The sequence below is a fragment of the Melanerpes formicivorus genome, unplaced genomic scaffold (assembly GCF_026170545.1).
Source record: "Melanerpes formicivorus ecotype bairdi unplaced genomic scaffold, bMelFor1.0.p_v2 SCAF_47, whole genome shotgun sequence".
NCBI lineage: Eukaryota > Metazoa > Chordata > Aves > Piciformes > Picidae > Melanerpes > Melanerpes formicivorus.
This window is the reverse complement of record NW_027142399.1, coordinates 2,407,989-2,428,955: the sequence shown is the minus strand read 5'-3', so window position 1 is coordinate 2,428,955 and position 20,967 is coordinate 2,407,989. Positions and strand designations below refer to the sequence as shown.

Below are 20,967 nucleotides of genomic sequence, written 5' to 3'. Positions count from 1 at the left end.
AGTCCCTTTCATGTCCCTGTTTCTCCCTGGAATTGCACGACACTTTTGTTGGGCTTTTTAATTATTTTGCTTTGTTTTGTTTTTTTTTCCCTTCCCCTTTGCTCCTGATTTTATTTTTTGTTTCCTCTTCTTTTCGCCCCGTGCCCTCTGGAGATTGTTTACTCGACCAAACATCAAACCCGAGCCCTGAGCAAGCTCGCAGTCATTAAAAAACAACCAAAAAAAAAAAGGGGGGGAAAAGAAAGCGCCGTGGCAGTTTTTGGGAAGGCTCCAATTTGGCTAATTACGTTCTGCCATAAATATTCCCCCCGCAGTTTTAATTGGACATGGTGTTCTTCATTTCCTGCCCGGAACAGCTGGCTGGTGCTGCTCCCTGTCGTTCCGTAGCCCGTCTATTGCGCCCCAGAGGTGGCGGCGTTTCGGTAGCAGTGGTCCTAGGCAAAGCTCCCGTTGCAGCGCCTAATCCCCAGCCTGCTGCGAGGACAGCGGGCAAATCCGAGGCAGAGGAGAAGCGGTCCCAGCTTCCTGGAGGAAAGCCAACAGCTTCCCATTTGCGAAAGCACTATGACAGGAGCGAATTTGGCCCTGATGAAGGGAAAGACCCAGCCTCAGTGAGCAGAGAGGCTGTGGAAGAGCAAATCCTGTCCTCACTACGTGCTCGGAAACCACGGCAAAGGCTCCCTCTCGTAATACCTTTCCTCAACACCAAAGGAATAGTTCTTCTTCTTCTCTTAAAGCAAGGTTAGTCAGCATCCCTGGGAACAATGCGGCATTACTGCCTGTCCTTTCTTTGTTTCAAGCTGTTGAAAAACAGCCCGGCTGCATTGTGGAAGGAGGGCAGATGGTTATCTCTGCTCAACGGCAAAGTCTTTTGGCTACGTTCACGGCAGGAGCGCTTGTGCTCCGCAGCCCAGCATCCTCCCTCCACAGGAGAGAGCCCAAAGAGATGTTAATGTTGAACAACGACAGAATGGAAAAGGAGGGTGAGACTTGGATGTGGAAGAGGAAAGATTTCTCTGAAGCCTGCGAGCAGCAAATAGGAACCAGTTGCTGAGGCGAAGTCATGTTTGGCAGGTCTTGGACTGCAAATGGTCACATCCCAGCTGAAGAAACTAATCAATGGATTCCTTCCATGCCTTCTGCGAACACTGAGCCATTGAGCAGCTCAGCTGGAGTTCAGAGCCAGGGCTTTCATGTTGCAGGCTCTGAAGTGAACACAAATTAAGGCGGCTGCTAGGATGGAGTCGAGCTCTACGGAGGGATTCAGCTGCCCGGGGAGGAAATCTCTGTCCACAGGCTCTCTGTTCTTTTTCTCCACTTCAGGGAATTTTTGTCCCAGTGCTACTTTTGGAAGCACTTCTACTTTCCCCATACATAGGGACTGCCAGGCATTGCACAAGCAAAATGGAAGAGAAGTTTGGGAGAGCATGGAGGGGAGGTGGGGGCATGAGGCAGGAGAGTAAAGAAGCTCAAAGCTCCACCGCAGCCATGCTGCACTAAGCTCTGGCTTAGTGTCGTCAGCTTTGTGGGATCAGAGCTGAGTGAGATGCCAGGAGCTTGTGTGTCTTTCCTAATGAAACCCACACAAGCTATGACAAGGACCTTTATGAAAGCTTTTGTGCTGGTCCAGGAGAGAAGGATCCCCATTACAGGTGCACTGGAGTCCAGCCAGCCCTTAAGACCATAAAGCTTGCAGGAGAGACCAAGCCAAACACACTGACCCACGGGAGGAGCAAAGCTAATTCATGGACACCACAGGGGCAGCCACTGCTTCCTCTGGTGCTGCTTTTTAATCACACCAGGACCATCTCTGGTCATGAAAGTCCTCTCCCACATGACAGCAACACCCCATCAGTGTCCACTCAGGCAAGCTCCACATCACCACGCTCCTCCTCTTCTGTTTCAGTCTGGGGACTGTGGTTTGCTGAGCTTGCTCTGAGCAGGGTGACTTAGCAAGCACCATGGATCATTTCAGCCCTGCTGGGACTGCAGGTGCTTTCAGATGGCTTCATGGCCACAGCCAAGAGCTCATAGCTGGCTGCATGAACTGGTCCCCACCATGCCAGCACACACAGGCACAGACTCTCCCACTCACCTGGCTGAGGATCTCAGCCTGTCTGTGCACAGGCTCGCTCGGGAGTTTGCAGAGTGTAGGAAGGGAAAGACTGTCAGGCTGCAATGACTTCATCAGGCTTCTTTTCCCAAGCCTGCTCTGAAAGGGATCATATGGAAAGGCAGCTGTTTCTCCTGCAGCCCCTTTTGATTTTCAATGGGAAATGTTCTGCTAAAGCTCCCTCTCTGCAGTTTCTTCCTTCAGTCACTACTGTCCATCCCTGTATGGGGAAGAAACCCCTAAAGAAGGGCAGGTGCAAGCTCTTTACAGAGAGAGGCAACAGAGCTAGAACCTTCTCAGTGGTGTCCAGTGACAGGACAAGGGGCAGCAGGCATAAACTGGAACCCAGGAGGTACCATCTGAACAGGAGGAGAAACTGCATTGGTGTGAGGATTCTAGAGCCCTGGAGCAGGCTGCTCAGAAAGGCTGTGGAGTCCTTATCTGGGGAGATTCCAAACCCACCTGGACACTGTGATCCTGGCCAAACTTCCTTCTGGCTGTGTCTTGAGCTATCTGCCTGGGTAAAAACTGGCTGCTCCTGCAAGCCAGAATTAGGCTCTTGATTTGTGGCCCCAGCACCTCACAGCTTCTTTTACTTAGATGAACTTTCCTTCTATTAGCACGCCTCAGGCGACCGAGAAAGGCACTGCTGAAGAAGCTCGAAATAATCCTGAGCTGTTAGCCTTGCATCTGCAGCTCAGCTGTCTGTGTGTTTGGAGGGTTTTGTGCTGTTTGTCAGACGGACCCTGCCTCATCCCATGGGTTAGCAGGGAGCCTTGAGCCCCTGACTCCTGTGGCTGCCCTCTCCCCCACCCCATTACAACCCAGACGTTCATTTGAGCCCATCTCGCATGAGAGCAGCCAAGTCTCTACTAGACATTCAGACTCTATTAAGACTTTCAGAGTGAGAGAACCACAAGAGGTGGTTGCTAATGACTTTTGTTGTGTGTTTTCTTTTTCTCTCTAACACTTGTACCGGTAAGTTGACATCTGTGAGTCATAATCTCCCTCCTGCTCTGCCGTTTGTGGTCTGAAGTTAGCGCTACCTAGCTACAATAAAACATGTTTCACGTGAAAACCCACGTTCTTCTGTTAACTTCATGCCCTGCTGGTGTGATTCTCATCTTGCATCTCTAAGAAGCTTGCTTTTTTTTTTTTTTGCCCAGCCAGTGCCCAAACATTTTTGGCCTCCCACCTGCAGAAAACCTGTGAACAGCCACCCCTGGGCATCGCCTATCACCACAGGACTGAGTGTACTTGGTGCCCACATCCTCTGCCCTTGGATGTGCTTGCAGGTGGGAGAGGATCCCAGTGCTGGTGATGTGAGTGTGAAAACCTCATGTCTGGATGTGTGTCCTGAGTGATTTACTCTGTGATGGATGCTTCTCTAGCAAGGGAATTGGACTAGATGTCTCCAGGGGTCCCTTCCAACCCCTGCCAGTCTGTGTGATTCTGTGCCATGGTTTAGTTGATTAGATAGGGTTGGATGATAGGTTGGACTCAATGATCTTGAAGGTCTCTTCCAACCTGGTCTATTCTATTCTATTCTATTCTATTCTATTCTATTCTATTCTATTCTATTCTATTCTGTTCTGTTCTGTTCTGTTCTGTTCTGCTCTGCTCTGCTCTGCTCTGCTCTGCTCTGCTCTGCTCTGCGTGGAGACAGGCAGGGTGACCTCGTTTCAAGAATCACTTTTCAGCAGGCTACCATGGCTTCAGCTCAGGGCTGCCTGCAGCCAGCAGCATTTTCACGTGCTAAAGCTGCAGCTCTCTCCTCTCTCTATCTTTTCAGGCTGGGATGCAAGCAGAGGCTGTGGCAGAGGTGTAGCAGCACCTCACTTTCTGCTGGATGTGCTGAGATCCCACTCCATCACGCTGCATTTCCCAACATTCCACACCACCTATGAGCCTGCATTCCCCAGCAGCTTGCATCCCCAATCACCTCATAACCCTCATCACCCTGCAACATCCATCACACTTTATCCTCCATCATTGTATCAGAGAATCGTTGTGGTTTAAGATCATCATGTTCAACCATTATCTAACTTTACCGAAGCTGTTGCTAAACCATATCCCTCAGCATCACATCTCTGCATCTTCTAAACATCTCGAGGGATGGGGATTCAACCACCTCCCTGGGGAGCCTGTTCCAGTTTGGGAGAACCCTTTCAATGAAGAAGTTTCTAAACCTCCCCTGGTGCACTCTGAGGTCATTTCCTCTTGTCCTTGGAGAGAGTGGACCCAAACCCGAATCCAGCATTCGAGTGCAGCCTCAATAGTGCCCAGTACAGGGGTGCAACCCCTGCCCTGGTCCTGCTAGTCACGCCATTACTGGTCCAAGCCAAGATGCTGTTGGTCTTCTTGTCCAGCGAGGCACACGCTGGCATCACCCCGCATCCCCCATGCGCCCTGGGGGACACTTTTCTCCTCCCGCTCCCCCGCCCCGGGCCAGCTCCAGCTCCTCTGCCCGAGGCGCCGGGTGCCGGGGCCGCCTCCGGGGGCGGAGGCAGGGGCTGGCGAGTCCCTCCCCGCCGCTTGTCACCGCTCGGGGCCGGCCCAGCCCAGCCCAGCCCGGGCAAGAGCGAAGGGGGGGGGAAAGACGGGGCGAGGCGGAGCGGAGCGGCTGCTGCCAGGCAGCGCGGAAGGGGCGGCGGAGGAGCGGAGCAGGAGCGGGAGAGAGAGGAGCGAGGGAGCGCGGAAGGAAGGAAGGAGGAAGAGGAGAAGGAGGAAGGAGGAGGAGGGAAGGAAGGGAGGCAGGCGCCCGGGCGCCCAGCTCCGCGCACGGCGGGGCTCAGCAGCAGCCGCCGCCGCTGCTTCCCCCCCTTCCCGGTCTCGGTTTGACGCCCCCGAGGCGCTGCCCCAGCCATGAAGGCGGCGGTGGATCTGACCATCATCAAGACGGAGAAGGTGGACATCGAGCTCTTCCCGTCCCCCGGTGAGCCCCCCCACCCTTTCGTGCGTTCCCCCGACACCTCGCCGGGAAGCCCCCTGCAGCCCTTCTCCCTCTTTCTCTTTCCCAGCGAGGGCGGCGCGGGGGGGAAAGATCTGCCCGGCGAGAGGGTGATTTGGGGAGGGGAAGGGAACATGAACCTCAATCGCCAAGTTGCAGCGGAGCGGCACCGCCCGGGCTCCCCCCACGGACTCTGCCGCCCGGCTCAGCTCCGGTTCTGCTCCGGCTCTGCCCTGGCTCTGCCCCTGCTCAGCCCCAGCTCAGCCGCGGCTCTGTCTCTCAGCACAGCCTGGGGGAAGTCGAACTTGCTTCCCGAGCTGTTTAAAGACTTTCAACCCCCCTTCACACTCCTCCTCCTCAAAAACAACCCGCAGCCCCTCCAGCCTCCTTTTCTCAGGGATTTAGGCAGACACCTCCGGCCGGGATACGAGAGGGATGCGCTCGGATAGGGTTTTTTCATCAGCTTCCCGAGTCACCCCTGCTTTTCCGAGCGGGACGGGCAGTCCTGCAAAAGCTTTTCCCCTGGGAGGTACATCCCCACATCCCTCGCCGATGTGGTCCAAGCACTCCTGGGTTTTGAGGCAGCAAAACTCCAGCGGTGCCTTCTTTAGACTGGCCACGTTTAAAGCAGGAAAACCCTCTGCTTTGATTATTTTTTTCCTGCTCTCTTCCCCGCCACCCCCCGTTTGGAGCTGGATAAATGGGTGGAGGCAGGCTGCAGGAGCTATCAGGCAAGACAGCAGCATGTTTGTGAAACCAAGCGTGTGTGTATGGGGGGGTTTGTTGTAGTGGTAAGTTTAGCTGCTGCTGGCTGTGGTTAAGGTTAAGAGTTGAGCCTTTTCGGACGGTTCTTCGCACACTTGATGTCGTCTGCTGAGCCTGGATGCTCAGCATGATTTCTGCCTTGCTCAGTTGAGGTAGAGGATGCGGCTCAGAGAGCCTTCAGGGAGAAAATCTTCTCTCTTTTTGGGGTGCAGAGGAAGGTGAAGTGACTCCTGTTGCTTCATCTCTCCTTGCTGGAAATCCCACTATGCTCAAGTGGATTGTGTGTAGCAAAGAAAATCAGATTAAAGGTAGACTCGAGTGTTTCTTTGCCAGTTAGCAAAGGAAACCCCCAGAGAGTGCTCAGCGCCTGCTAGGCAGTGGGATTTCAGGCTGCATGTGGGGAATGAGCTGACAGCTGACTGCTGGAGTGCAAAAGGGGCTGGAGTGATGCAGGGCTTGGCTCTCAGGTGCTTGTGGAGGAGCAGCTTTGTCTGCAGGGAGGCTCTAGAAAGTCAGATCTTCAACTCTTGGGCTATGTGGTGCCTGCTTGCAGGTTTGATGATCCATCTTCCTGATCTACCTGTGCAGAGAGAGGTCTTGATCACTATTTCGGTGCTCTGTGTCTCTGACAGCAAGGCTGAGCCTGGCTTTTGGGAGTGGGTTTGGAGAGCCGGGCTTCAAAATGCAGTAAGGCCACTAAGGATGATTTTTCCAAAGCACACTGGAGATTAAATGATAGGCTGAGGACCTCTTGGAGCCTATTTCCTGAAGCTCTGATTGAAAGAACACTTAACAGACTCATTCCTGTGCATCAAGTTGTGATTCTCTTTGCTTTCAGGAGAAGAAAATGCGATGGGAAGAAACTCCTGATCCATTGGTGCAGGGCTTGGGGGTGGGGGTGGGGTGGGATATGGGAATCACAGAATCATTCTGGTTGGAAAAGACCTTGGAGATCACAAGCGTCCAATCACTCTCTAACTCTGCCAAGTCTGGTGCTGAACCACGTCCCTCAGCACCGCCAAAAAACCCTCACCTTTGGGTTTGTGGGGCTTGTTTTTCACTTGAGACCAGTTTAAATCTACCCCTCTCCTAGCAGGGCTGAGAGACTGTTACAGAGGCGCCTGTGCTGTTGAGGTGTTCGATCAATGTAACTGGGGAGGACTTGGTGCTTGGTGCTGCCTTCAGCTCCTTTGCTTCTTGCCCTGAAAGCTCTTTTTGCAGCTTAGGTCAGCGAGCCGTTCTGCAAGCTGACCTAAAGTTGAAACTCGGGCAGGAAGAGGGCTGAAAAACAAACCGAAAAGGTAAAGAAGAGCTGACTCTCTCTGTCAGCTTCAGTCGCTTCTGGGTTTGGTGTGCGAGCCAGAAAGGTCAGCGTTGTCAATTAGCTGGCTTAACCTCATTTCCCCTCCAACTTTTTAGGGAATGCTGAAGTCGGATTGATGTGGAGGGAAAGACCGTGGATGCTGCTGGTTGCTAGAATCCAGCAGCACCTTGTGTAGGGAGCACAATTTCTATCTGGTTTGGGCTGCACCTGGGGCTTCAGCTCCTCCTGGATAGCTCATTCAGCCCTCGGTCTTAAACCTGCCACCCAATTTGCCTTCTTTTCCAAGTGGTTCCAGCTCCCGGTTCCTTCCCACAGCAGCATGCAGCAAGGCAGTTTCGCCTCAAGGTATCCATAGGGTTAACTGTGTGCCGGCAGAGTCGTTGCAGGCAGAGGTTTTCAATTGTGCAAGATGTTTTAATGTGCCAGGTGCTTGGTGCCCTATAAAGCTGCTGAGATCCAGCGGCCAAACATCCCCTGAAAGAAAACCCTGCTCCAACCCCCACGTGCGGGCAGCCTCCCCTGCTAAAAGTTAGATGGGATTTGTGGTGTGTCCAAAGGGTTTAAAAATAACCTGAGAGGGCTGGGAAGTTGTACATAGCTTCCAAAGCCAAATTCTTCCTCCCCCCCACACACACTCTGCTGTGGCCAGCAAGAATGTGTCAGTGAGATGAGTAGGGCAGGAGCCCAAAATCCACGGTGGTGGGTTCCTCTTTTTCAGATACAGGAGCGTGGGTTTTCATTACGAGGATCTGACAGCGATGGTAACATCACTTTTGATTGCAGAGATACAACTGGATTGAGTTGGCTGGCTCGTTTTCAGAGAGTAAAAACCCCAAACCCTGCAAAAATCAACAACAGAAGCAACTTTCACCCTGCGACTGGTGAACGCTGCCTTCCGCAAATCGCTTTTTTTCCTCCATCTCTGCAAAGCTCTGTTTGCTCGCTGTGCTCAAGAGTTAAAAGCCGCTCCTCAACCTTTGCTGGAAGCTGGCGGTGTGGAATTGGGCCTCCTAAGTACCGAGAGATAATTTCTTGCTAATGAAGCTGTTGCCTTGCTGCCCTCGAGGTGACCCGCAAGCCCTGAGGCAACCTACCAAGTACCGTGGAAGGGCTGTCATGGCAGGTGGTGATGTTTGGCATCCCAGATGAGGGACTGGGCTCCCCTTCCTCCTGCATCCACTCCTCCTCTTGCTTCTTCTTTCTGGAGGTGTGTTATGGGGTGGTGGATTTCTTCCTGCCCGGCATGAAAAGAGGAATTGATCCGTTGATGCGCAGCGCAGGAATGCTGGCTGCGGAAGGACCCTGCACGTTCCACTCTTCTTCCCATGCGTACCCTAAGGACAGCTGGGAGACAAACGCCTTGTTTCCACTGGCCTGTGCGTGGGTGGCATCCCAGGGGTGAAGTTTTATCTGCCAAGAGCTTTTCCTTCTGGTTTAAGGTTTGGGACAGGGCTGAAAGCAAGATTTCTCCTGCTGTGGTTGTTGCAGGGAAGCGGCCAGCTTCTGCACTGTGTGTACTGGGATGTGGGACCCACCTGCATTGTGCTGCTTCCCCTTCTCAGGTCAATCTTTGTGTCCTTTGCTTTTGCTTTCAATGCAGGCAGATAAGGGAGGTTGCATTTCAAAGAAATCTTCCACCACCCTGCCTTGGGAAATGGCAAAGTGCTTTATGAAGTCTGAGTGCATCTTCATTATGGTCTTGGGATGGGATCTTTCATCCTTCCCTCTCTCTTGCCCAGGAGAAGGGCAAGTTTCCAGCTCTGAATGTGTCTTTATTATGGTCCTAGCATGAGATCCATCATCTTTCCCTCTGCTTTGTCTAGGGGGGACAAGTTTCCAGCTCTGGATTCATCTCCTCCGATGGATGAGATCCTTCATCCTTCTTTCTCTATTACCAAGGAAGGGCAAGTTTCTAGCTCTGAATGCATCTTATTGTGGTCTTAGGATGAGATCCTTCATCCTTCCTTCTGTCCTGTCTAGGGAGGACAAGTTCCCAGCCACACCTCTGTTCCCAGGTCTTTATATATGTGCACAGAATATGGTCACAACTTGATGAGCCCACTCATTGACACTCAATTTGCTAAGCTGGTTGGGTAGCACGCAGGGACTTGGAACATCATTCCTTCCAAAAAGAAAGGTTTGATCCCTTTCACATCTCTCCAGGCTCGTCCCCACAGCTGTGCCAGCTGCTGTGTGACTCAGTTTCCCCGCTGCTGTTAGGAGGTTGGTCTTTCTGGTGGCTTACATGGTCAAGTTTTCATGTGTGGGATGAAACTCAGCAGCAGAGCACAAGCATTTCCCTCTCTGCTTTGAGATGTTTTCCAGCCCTTTCTCTCCATCAGTTGTCCTTGCCCTCACACACTAAATGCTGGAGCATTTCCCTGAAAGCCTGGCGAAAAGAAACAAGGTGAAGTGATTTCAGGGAAGCAGGGAATTGCATCCAGCATCTTCTTGACTGCTTCTGCGGTAGCAGCAAAGGTGGGAGCTGTGCTTTGGCTGTGGATTGCTCGGAGTGGCCATGAATCATCAGCCAGCCAGGGCGAGACTCTAATAAATGGAGGGCTTGGGGCTCCTCTGGTGTTTTCCATGCTGATTGCCTGTGGAGGAGGTGAGAATTCGAACTGAAAAAGAGCAATTATCTTTCTATGCACTTACAAAATGCCCATTACTGTGGTATCCAGCTAGGATGGGGGGAAGGAGTGCTTCCCAGGAGGGAGGGGACTGGCTGCACCAGCTTGCCACCGGCTCCAGCTTTTTCAGGTGTCAACTTCTGTCTGCTTAAGGCACAAAGCTGTGGAAAGAGGGTGCAACTCCAGAGCCCTTTCCCGCAGGGATCCCCAACTAAAGCTCATCCCTGACTCCATTCAATGTGGCTACAGGGAGTAAGATTTCCAGGAAAGAGCAGCAAAGCCCAGTTCCTTCCACTTTTTTCTTCGTCTTGAAGTCCCCAAAGCATGTAACAACTGTGTCATTACAGCGTTTGTTACACCAAGGGGCCGCTAATTTGCCATGTAATTACAGCCTGCTCGGAGAGACCTTATAAAATGAAGGGATCACACAGTTTCATGCTGGAATGTTGTGCTTGAGGTCTCCAAAGGGAACTGATGAGCATGTTGTATCCCATCCTGCTCTCCCAAATCCATAGTGGGTTGCTGGCAGGCAGGCAGCAAGCAGCCAGGAGTGTGCAAGCTCTTTGCAACAGGTCTGTGGCATGCTGAGTTCTGTCAGGAGAGACAACTTTTGGGGTATGCTGCTGTGAAAAAGCAGCATCCTCCTGGATGGATCCTGCCCTGTGGTTGAGCTGGGAGGGGAGCAGTGGGAATAGGGTTTAAGTTGCCCTGTGGTTAGATCTTGGGATGGTAGTTTGGTGCTGGAGGCAAAATGGAAGGTGGTTTGGTGTTTGGGTGAGAGCAGATACGGCTCAGGCACTCGGGGAGGAGGTTAGGTGTGAGCAAGACCTGGTTTAGAGTTGTAAACTTGGCACTTCTGTCCCCCCACAAAGGTCTGTTTTCAGTTGTGCCACGGACAGCAGCTGGGATTTTGGGGAAGAAAGGAACAAATCCAGGTGGATTCATCCCTGGAGACAGGGAAAGAGTGAGCGAATTGCAGGATTTAAGGGAGCAAGTGTCATTGCTGCCCCTGGAATGCATCCGAAGGATGGAGCTGCTGGCATCTCCCAGGCTTACAGATGTTCCTCAGGCAAAGAGGAAAATCCCATCATTCCTTGGTGGGATGATGCCAGGGGACTAATTGAAGAAGGAGATGATTTACCTTGAGCATTACAATGCCCCTGGAGCTAGGGAGTGACTCTTTGCTGCACCGTGAGGCTGGGGATCCCCACAGCAACTGGGATCTTCCTGCTGGCTGCGAGATTCTTCCTCCGTAGGTCAAGACCTGACTCCTCAGGTTCACTTTTTTTTTGGCTGCAAGTTCTGGACCAGTTTGCAGCTTGCCTAAACCAGCAGAGATGGTTCCAGCATCGCTGCAGAAGCCGGTGGCACAAACCTGCAGCTGATAGAAGCTCTGCAGCTGTCTCACAGCCAAAAACTGGGGCTGAACCCCCTCTTCCTTGGTTTTTTTAACCCACGACATGGTTCTACATTTCAGCCCTTTTGTTCCTTTGCCGTGACTAAGCTGCTGGCTGCCTGTGTTGGGTTTCTTCCCCCCCCCCCCCCCCTTCACTGTGTAGTTTATAATCTTCCAACTAGATACAGGGAGAAAAAAACTTGTTTGCAGCGCCGGCCAAGAAGGCTCCGGTTTCACTGGCACGGGGCCATGCTTACATCTCCAGTCAAAATACTGCTGGTTAAACAATAAATATTTATTGATTCTCCTACAAGCTCCTACATTTTTCCCAGGTGCTTTGGAATTTGAGGGGGTGGGAAGGGGATGCGCTTCAATCTTGCCAGGGGAGGCACTTAAACCCTGCCACAAGAGTTGTGAGATGGCTCCAGAGATAGCTACGGCTCTGGGAGGGGATCTCCGATGGGAAGGTGACCCTTGGGAAGTTGGGTTCAGTCCTGCTGTATGGCTCAACTTATAGAGCCTGCTGTTTTCAGTCTGTCTGTCCCAGTTGGGGTGACCTGGACCTCTTTGGTGGTGATGATGTGAAAATGTGCACATCTGCAAGTTGCTTTTCCTGCCTCAAGGTCTCCTTGGAGGGATTCGCTTTCCCAGGGGATAAATACTTTGATCAAATCTCTTTGGTTGGAAGAGACCTTTAAGATCAAGTCCAACCATTCTCTAAATCTACCAAGGCTGGTGCTAAACCATGTCCCTCAGCACCACATCTCTGCATCTTTTAAAGCCCTCCAGGGATGGAGATTCAATCACTTCCCTGGGGAGCCTCTTCCAGTGTTTGAGAACCCTTTCAGTGAAGAAGTTTCTTCTAATATCCAACCTAAACCTCCCCTGGTGCAACTCGATTTCAGGTCCAGAGAGAGGTGGATAACCCCCTCACCCCCCTAAATCAGGGTGGTTTCAGTTTGTAATTTGGTTAAAAGCCTCAGCCTTGGTATCTAGGTTGTAGGATCTGAAAGTGTAACATGAACAGGCTGCAAATGTTTGCATGCAAAGCAAAGCAAAGCCAAGCAAAGCCAAGCCTGAGCTCCTGCAAAGCTGCAGGCGTTCAGATGAAGCTCTGGGTTCTTGCACTCAAAAATGCTCAGAGTTATTCTGTCCCTATCTCCAAGGTGGTGGTAAGCCTGAAAGTAACTGTGAGCTTATTTGGCTCTGTATGGGGCGGTGGCAAACCCAGAGCTCTCCACCTTCTGAACTGTGAGGTGAAGCTGCACAGTTTGTGTTTTGTTTGTGGTCGGGGTTTTTGTCGGCGTTCATCTGGCAAAAGTCAGACCTGGTTTGCTCTGCTGGCCCCTGAAGAGCATCACATCACTGGGGCAATATCTGGATGTGCAGGACCTGGCAGATGAGACATTTTTCTTGCTGACCATGCAGAATTTTTTTGGCATGCTGTTTTATACTTGGCTGCCTCCTCCCAGTGTCCTGCTCTGTGCGCTGGTACCAGTCGCTGGATCTTGTGCTGGTGCTGTTCAGTCCTGGGTCTGGTCCCTTCAACCACACAGCCACTGGATAAATACAACCCATCCAAAAACTATGATAACTGCAAAGGAAGAAATAGCAGCTTGCTTTCCCACAGCAGAAAATCCCCTCCTTTCTGTGGCTCCCTCTGGTTTGGGATTGGGAGTCGAAGATCAGAGGTCACTGAGCCCTCAGCTATTTGCCAGCCCCAGTTGTGGATTGGGATGTGCAAAGTCGCAGGGCTCTGTCTGGGTCTGAGCTGGGGGGGGAGCTGTAATTCCCATCCCATCACCTCACAGCTGGCGCTGGGCACAGCAACTATCCACTGCTCCAGCAATCCCTTGCTTTCCAGCTTTTCCCCTCCTTTTTAACCTTTCCTATAAAAGCAGAAGAGGCTGAGGCCCCCATCTCAGGTGGGGCTGGGGCAGAAGTCCCAACATTATTTGGGCTGCAACAAGCATCTAAGCACCCCTGGGCTGGTTTCATAGAATTCATGGAATGCTTTGGGTTGGAAGGGACCTTCAAGATCATCCACTTCCAACCTCCCTGCCATGGGCAGGGACACCTCCCAGCAGACCAGGTTGCTCAAGGCCCCATCCAACCTGGGCTGCCTGGTAGAGGGCATCCATGACCATCGCTGGGCAGGGGGAAATTGCTCTCTTGTAGCACACGGCTGCGTGTGGGAAACCTTCCCAGCTGAAGACCACCACGTCTTGCTGGGGTGGCTGTGGAGCTTCAGGCTGGCTCCTAAACCTTGGGAGCTTGTTAATGACCGACCCAAATGCGTTTTCTTACAGGGAGGGGATTTTAAATTGGCTCCACATGGATTATGGAGGTTGTCGCACTTTCCCGGAGGGTGATGGCGTGAGCAGGAATGTGGGTTTGATGAAAGAAGCCAGACACTGAGTCAAAAGCAGAGCAGCTCCCTCCTGCTCTCCCCTCCCTGTGCCCCCTCTCTCCACCCCCCCCCACCCCCCCCCCCATCCCATTACAAATATTTGACGTGATTCCAAGGCATTCTTCAGATGGCTGGTGGGGAGCGCAGCAGAAGCCAGCCAGTGCGACTTGGCTGTAGTGAAAACCCAGCACAGTTTTGGGGCTCTGACCTCAGAAGATGTTGAGGAAGGGCTTGACAAGACCTGGTTTGGGGGGAAACTGAGGCACAGTGCAGCAGGAACGTGGGAGCGTCCCCAGCTGTGTGCTCCAGGTCTCCCTCTGCTTGCAGGGTTCAGGTTTTCTTGTGATCTATGTGGAGCCATTCTCCACCTCTCTGGCTCCTCCACAGCACCAGGCAGGCCAGGACCCATCTGCCTCTCAGCATTTCCAGCTTGGGTGGACTGTTTGACTCTGATTTGGGCTGGGAGCTGGACCTTTTGGAGAGAAGAGAAACAGTTGAGCCCATTGTCCCTCTAGGATCCAAGCATCTTGCACAGCAGGATGAGAGTTGCATATCCTTGTGGCTGGAATCCTGGGCTGGGATTTCCACTGGGATGCTGTCTCTCCTGGGATGTCCTGGATGAAACTGCTGACTAAGGGAGAGCTGCCACTGCTCCTGCAGCCTGTAGACCCTAAAATGTGGAGCTGAACATTGGGAAGCCCTTTGGGCTTTCTTTTTTTCCCTCCCCATCATCACCATCTCTCACAGTCATCAAAATGCGGCTTTTTGACCCACATGAAAGTTATTTTATCCATAGGTGTTTGCCTGTGCTTGTGCAAAACCACTTCATTCTGGTCAGTCTTCTAGGAGCTGCAAAGGGGTTGGCTTGTTGCTTTCTCTCTTTCTTTTCTTTCTTTTCTTTCTTTCTTTCTTTCTTTCTTTCTTTCTTTCTTTCTTTCTTTCTTTCTTTCTTTCTTTCTTTCTTTCTTTCTTTCTTTCTTTCTTTCTTTCTTTCTTTCTTTCTCTCTTTCTTTCTTTCTCTCTTTCTTTCTTTCTTTCTCTCTTTCTTTCTTTCTCTCTTTCTCTCTTTCTCTCTTTCTCTCTTTCTTTCTCTCTTTCTTTCTTTCTCTCTTTCTTTCTTTCTCTCTTTCTTTCTTTCTCTCTTTCTTTCTCTCTTTCTTTCTTTCTCTCTTTCTTTCTTTCTCTCTTTCTTTCTTTCTCTCTTCCTCTCTTCCTCTCTTCCTCTCTTCCTCTCTTCCTCTCTTCCTCTCTTCCTCTCTTCCTCTCTTCCTCTCTTTCTTTCTCTCTTTCTTCCTCTCTTTCTTCCTCTCTTTCTTTCTCTGTTTCTTTCTCTCTTTCTTTCTCTCTTTCTTTCTCTCTTTCTCTCTCTCTTTCTCTCTTTCTCTTTCTTTCTTTCTTTCTCTCTTTCTCTCTCTCTTTCTTTCTCTCTTTCTTCCTTTCTTCCTCTCTTTCTTCCTCTCTTTCTTCCTCTCTTTCTTCCTCTCTTTCTTTCTTTCTTCCTCTCTTTCTTCCTCTCTTTCTCTCTCTCTCTTTCTTTCTCTCTCTCTTTCTCTCCTTCTCTCTTTCTCCCTTTCTTTCTCCTTCTTTCTCTCTTTTTATCTTTCTTTCTTTCTCTCTTTCTCCCTTTTTCTTTCTCTCTCTCTCCCTCTTTCTCTTTCTCTCTCTTTCTTTCTCTTCCTCTTTCTCTTTCTCCCTTTCTCTCCCTTTCTCTTTCTTTCTCCCTTTTTCTTTCTCTTTCTCTCTTTCTCTCTTTCTCTCTCCCTCTTTCTCTCTTTCTCTCTTCCTTTCTCTCTCTTTCTCTCTTTCTTCCTTTCTCTTTCTTTCTCCCTTTTTATTTCTCTTTCTCTCTCTTTCTCTCTTTGTTTCTCTTTCTTTCTCTCTTTCTTTCTCTTTCTTTCTCTCTTTCTCTCTTTCTTTCCTTCCCTTTACCTTTTAGTTTTGAGAAACTATTTACTGAAACCTGAGCCACCAGAAGAAACAACTTGCAAAAGCTGAGTCCTCCTGGCTTTTTCCACTGGAAAAATTGGAAAAAGATGGAGTGGAACACGTGAAATTTGGGTCTTTGGGGATTTTTTCTTCCCCTTTTTATGTTGGTGTTTGGTTTTTTTTACATATTATTGTTAGAAGCAGCTTGAGAAGGCAATGCCAAGTGCTTTCTCTTTTAAAACACTCAAGGCATGTTACCCAACCTCTCCATGAGGTCAGCACACACAATTCCAACTCATTTACAGCCAGGAACAGGGGAAAGAAACCTCCTTTATTCCCCCCCCAGCGTTAGCCGCAGGCAGCACGATGAGCCCAGCAGGTCAAACAGTAGCACTGCACCTCCCTGTCCTGTCCCCTCACCTCCTGGTGTTCCCTGGGTCCAGCCTTTGGAAGGGATGAGAGGGCATTGAGGCTTGGTGTGAGAGGGCTGTCCCTGGTTCTGGGAAGGCCGGTGCCGCCGCGGCGCTGGGAACGTTCGGCTTGCCAGCACCAGCCGTGGGGTTTCGGAGCTGTCACGGTAGCCGCGGCCCGGCGGGCTGGTTAGTCACTGGGGCTGCTTCCCAGCCCTCTAAGCGGCTCCAGATTTGAAGCTGGCTTCTAAAGCTTGCGACTTGAAAGGCCCCGGCTGGGCGCCTGCTTTGCCTGGGAGCTGGATGACTCTTGTGCCTTCCTGCTTTCCGACGGCCGAGCCCCGAGCAGCCAGGGCCATGTGGAGCCTGGAGAGTGACCCCTGTGACGCCAGCAGGGTGAGGAGGGAAGGGGGCTTGGCAGGCAGCAGACCAATCTTCTGGCTGTTTGGTTTCCCCAGGCTCTGATTAAGGGCTGCCTCTTCCTTGGCATCTCTAGGGGTTTGCTGGCAGCTCATCCAAGCACTCACTGCAGGTTAGATTCATCAGATGGTTTTGGTGGGAGAAGACCTTTCAGATCATCGAGGTCAATCATTACGTAACTCTGCTAAGGCTGGTGCTAAGCCATGTTCCTCAGCATCACACCTCTCCATCTTTTAAATGCCTCCAGGGATGGGAATTCAGCTGGGGAGCTCATTCCAGTGTTTCAGAACCCTTTCCATGAAGAACTTTATTGTAATGTCCAACCTAAACTTCCCCTGGTGCAACTTGGTGACATTTCTTCTTGTTCTATCACTTGTGCCTTGCAAGAAGGAGCCCTACCTGGTTCCAACCTCCTTTCAGGGAGTTGTAGAGAGTGAGGTCTCCCCTCAGTCTCCTCTTTTCCAGACTAAACACCCCCAGTTCCTTCAACTGCTCCTGTTCTCCAGACCCCTCACCAGCTTTCTTGCCCTTCTCTGGATGTGCTCCTGCCCCTCAATATCCTTCTTTGAGTAAGTGGCCCAAAACTGCCCACCATGCTCAAGGTGTGACCTCACCAGTGCTGAGTACAGGGGGACCATCCCTGCCCTGGTCCTGCTGGCCACACCATTGCTGATCCAAGGCAGGGCTTTGCTGACTTTCTTGGCCACCTGGACGCACTGCTGGCTCCTATTCAACTGGCTGTTGATCAGCACCCACATGACCTAAAAAAAAAAAAGACCTAAAAATAGTTTAAAATCAATAACAATGAAGGGAAGAAAAGGGGGAGGAGGGGAGTGGGTAAAGAGCCTGAGAGAGCAGCAAAGCTGGGAGGATGATTTGCCTTTAAAGAGCTGAGCGCCAGCATGTGTAACCGCGCTCCTTAATCCGGTGACTAACTCGGTGCGTTGCAAGGCAGCAGCGAAGCCCCTTGCCAAGCTGGGCTGTGTCCCGGGGAGGAAAGCTCCAGGAGTCATTGGGTCCCCTCCCTCCTTTCATCTTTCCCCTCTACACCCCTCCTCCCAGCCACCCCACCGCTCCTCATGGCAATTTATTTACTCATCTGGAGGGCACAGCCCCGGCGGTCTCTTGACTCAGCACTCCGGGGCCGATGGGAGCCGCGGGAGCAAATTCCAGGCAAGGAATAATCTCATGACTTGTCTCGGAAAAGATTGCTCCTAAAGATTCCCCTGACGGTCACGGAGCCTTCCCTGCCCGGCCCCTCCAGCACGGCCCTGACCAGGATCCCGATTTCCCAACCTCGGGAAGCTGGGGCAGGCAGCCAAGGGAGCCCCAGGGGGTTCATTCGGACCTTTTATTCCCCTTGGTAAAATGAGGGCTGGATGTGGAGCTGGTGCCTGGCACCTCCCCCCTGCCCAGGACACAGGGCTGTGAGGAGCTGGTTTGCCAGGGCAGGGAGATAGCTTGGGGCTGTGTTGAGTTTTGGGGCATTCCTTCTTTTTCTTCCCTTGCTTGCCAGGGAGGGGTTTAAACCCTTCCTTCATCCCCAGGAATTTCCATTCTTCCATCAGGGTTTTTCTTCAGGCACTGGCAGTACCCTCAGCAGTGCCCTGGATGCCTTATGAGTGCCATTTGTGCTTTTTTGGCTCATGGCTTCTCTTCATCCTACGTGTTTCTCTGGCCTTTTTCTTCCCACCTCCTCCCCACCCAGAGTCACTTCAGTCCCCATCCCCTTTTGAAGGCGCTTTGGGAGGTCTGGTCCTATGCCTAGTGCCGTCCCATGGGCGTCAGGGATGGGATGAGACCAGGCTGGCACTGGGGGATCTTTGCAAACCTGCAGCTTTTAGGGAGGAAAGTTGGCCCTGTGGGTGGGCAGAGCTGCTGAGCTGCCAGTTCCATTAGCTTCTGGGATCCAGGCTCAGGAGCACACAGCTCCTGGGGGTGTAACTGCAGGGACAAAGGTCTCTGGGGGCATCTTGCTTTCCTGGAAGGGTTCTTGTCCACCTTGGTGGCTTTGCTGTCTTTTGAAATGGAGGTGTCTGAGGAGAGGAATCTCCCACTCCCCATATACTTAAGGTTTCACCCCAGCCCTAAAGCACCTCCCAGCAAAGGCAGCAGTGGGGTTTGCACCCCTAAGCCACCCATCCAGGGCCCTGCTGCAGCTCCTCCAAGCTTGTTACACTCGGCGGAGGATTCCCAGAGTTCCTGGCAAGGGCTCCCAGCTCCTGAGTCTCCAAATGACACCCCCTCCACCCCCATCCTCCATTTATGTCTCCTCCTAATAGCCTCTTGGCCTGAGCAGCCGAATTCAATCAGCCCTTTCACCATCTGCTCCCAGGCACTTCTGCCGGGGAAGGCTCGGGGCCAGGCAGGCTGTAATTCCTTAATAGCTTCCGGATGCTGCGCGGGGTGGATGCGAGGGCTGTGAGTGTCTCACCCTCTCTTCCCACCCCCCTCCAGCCTTCACTGAGGTTTCCAAGCTCAAGCTTCCTCTGGACAAATCCGAGCACCTCCAGCCGCTCCGATTTATCCCTGCCCGCCCTTCGCTCTCCCATCTCTCCAGGCTGAGGCCAATAGGTGACATAATCCCTGTCCTGGACAGCCCTTGGCTCTGGGCTGGGGATGACTGAAGCTGATGGGGCAGCCTAATTCATCCTTGGCTGCCTTCCTCAGCTCACTCCCACCTTCTTCATCTTCCCAGGGCTTTGTTTGGCCCAATCTGTGTGCTCATCCCTTCTCCAGTGGGAAGGTTCCTAGAAGCTGGAGCTGGAAAAGAAGACCTTCCTGGGGTTGTTTGGGAAAACCCTTGCTCTTGTGAATGGGGATGCTTGAAAGGTGTGGCCCAGAAGGAGCAAAGCCCAGCAACTCTGGATGGAGGAGGTGTAATAAGGGCTCTTCAGCTGCCTGGAGTGCTTTGGAAAATCCTCTTGTTCTTTGCCTTCCTTTCCTTGTCTGCAGGAGAGTCATTCCTGGGATGCTGTGGAATGAAATTGACTTGGCACTGGTATTTTTGAAGCACTCTGACTGATGTGGGATGGAGAGTTTTGGTTCCCAGGTTCCTCCCAGGGCCCTTCCTGGTCTCCATCACTGGAAGAGCTGAGCACTTGGTCCACTCTCAGGGCAGAGGGAGGTGAAACAGTGTCCAGATGATAGGTAACATGACTTTGTCCCTTGTCCTTCTGGCCCCAAGGAGGGGACAGTTACGAAGCTAACCCTCACTTGCCTTGCCTCAGTGATGCCTTCACTTGCATGGCTTTCATCCCAGCCATGAGAACCTCTCTTGAAGGAGATGGATCTGGCTCAGGCAGCAGAGCAAAGAGAACAGATCCTTTGCTCTGAGCATCTATTGCCTCTTGTGATAGTTGACTCTTTCTCCCTTCCTGTTAAACAACCACAGAATGGTTTGGGCTGGAAAAGACCTTTAAGACCATCAAGTCCAACCACTCTCTAACCCTACCTGACCTGTGGTGCTGAGAGGTGCAGCTGGTGTTGGGAAGACACTCAGGGCACGCAGCAAATCTCCTGAGCAACTTTGGCTTTGATTTCAGCTGCTGGAGGTTGTTGTGTGCATTTTGTGAGCTGCAGCAAGGGAGGAAGGATGCCTTGGGAGGGGGGGGTGGGGTGTCAAGGTGCTTGTGAGTGCAGGTCCTCAGGGCAGCAAATCCAGCGATGCAAAGAGGTGAATCTGCATCTAGTGCAGGGGAATTGGAGCTGTGTGGATCGTTGTGCTGCCTGCTGTCTCTTGGCAGCTGCCAGCAGAGCTGACTGTTTGCTCCAAGGAATTACAAATAATTTTCTTGATTACAGTGATTGATTGTCTGTGCTCTGATATTATTTAGGCAGAGCAAACAGGGCTGAGATTTGCCAGCCGCGCTCTGACCTCCCAACCCTCATCTGTTTGCAAGGAAAGCCTCTGCAATTATTTGTTTGGTTTTGAATAAATAACCTAATCTCTCCTCTTCTCCTTTGCTGATTGCAAAGACCACTGGACAGCTTGGCCTGATAAGGGAGGGCAGGGCTGGAGTCCTCCTGTGTGGTGGCACCTCTTTGGGCAGAAAGGGATTTCAGGGGAATGGAAACTCTGCCATATGAGGAAAGGCTGAGAGAGCTGCCTTTGGTCAGCCTTGAGAAGAGAAGGCTTAGGGCAGCCCTTATTACCATGGACCAGCACAGTGTGGCTACCAGGAGGGTGGAGACTCTCTTTACAAGGAGTCCCATGGAAAAGACAAGGAGTTATGGGGACAAGCTGCTGCTGGGGAGGTTCCCATTGAACCTCAGAAGACAATGTCCCCCCCATGAGAACAGTTGGACATCGGAATCATCTCCCAGGGGCAGCAGTGGATTCCCCTATGTTGGACAGATTTAAGGCTCATCTGGGCAGGGTGCTGGGCCAGCTCATTTCAACTCCTCTGTTACCTGGAAAGGCTGGACCAGATGATCCTTGGGATCCCTTCCAACCTGGTATTCTGTGCATGGAGTGGTGAAGTGGGGACCTGGTGGTCACTGGCTGAGCAGAGGGTAAAGCTTTTGGGCTTCTCCTCCTCTGCACATACTCTTCCTGCTCATGCTTCCTGGGCAGAGCCAAAACACTCCCTTACTGTATACAGAGAAAAAGAAAGGTAATAC

General features: G+C 51.8%; 1 protein-coding gene across 2 annotated transcripts in view; it reads left to right on the top strand.

Moving 5' to 3' along the window:
* Positions 1 to 20,967, top strand: part of ETS1 (ETS proto-oncogene 1, transcription factor) — a 106,233-nt gene that overhangs the window by 37,030 nt on the left and 48,236 nt on the right. Inside the window, exon 1 of one of the 2 annotated variants that reach the window (XM_068159994.1) lies at positions 4,714 to 5,048. The exons of the other annotated variant lie outside the window; for it this stretch is intronic. Within the exon in view, the coding sequence (XP_068016095.1) occupies positions 4,979 to 5,048 (70 nt within the window). The 5' untranslated portion in view covers positions 4,714 to 4,978. Of the gene's footprint in view, positions 1 to 4,713; positions 5,049 to 20,967 lie in introns of those variants that run through there. 2 annotated transcript variants of the gene reach the window in all.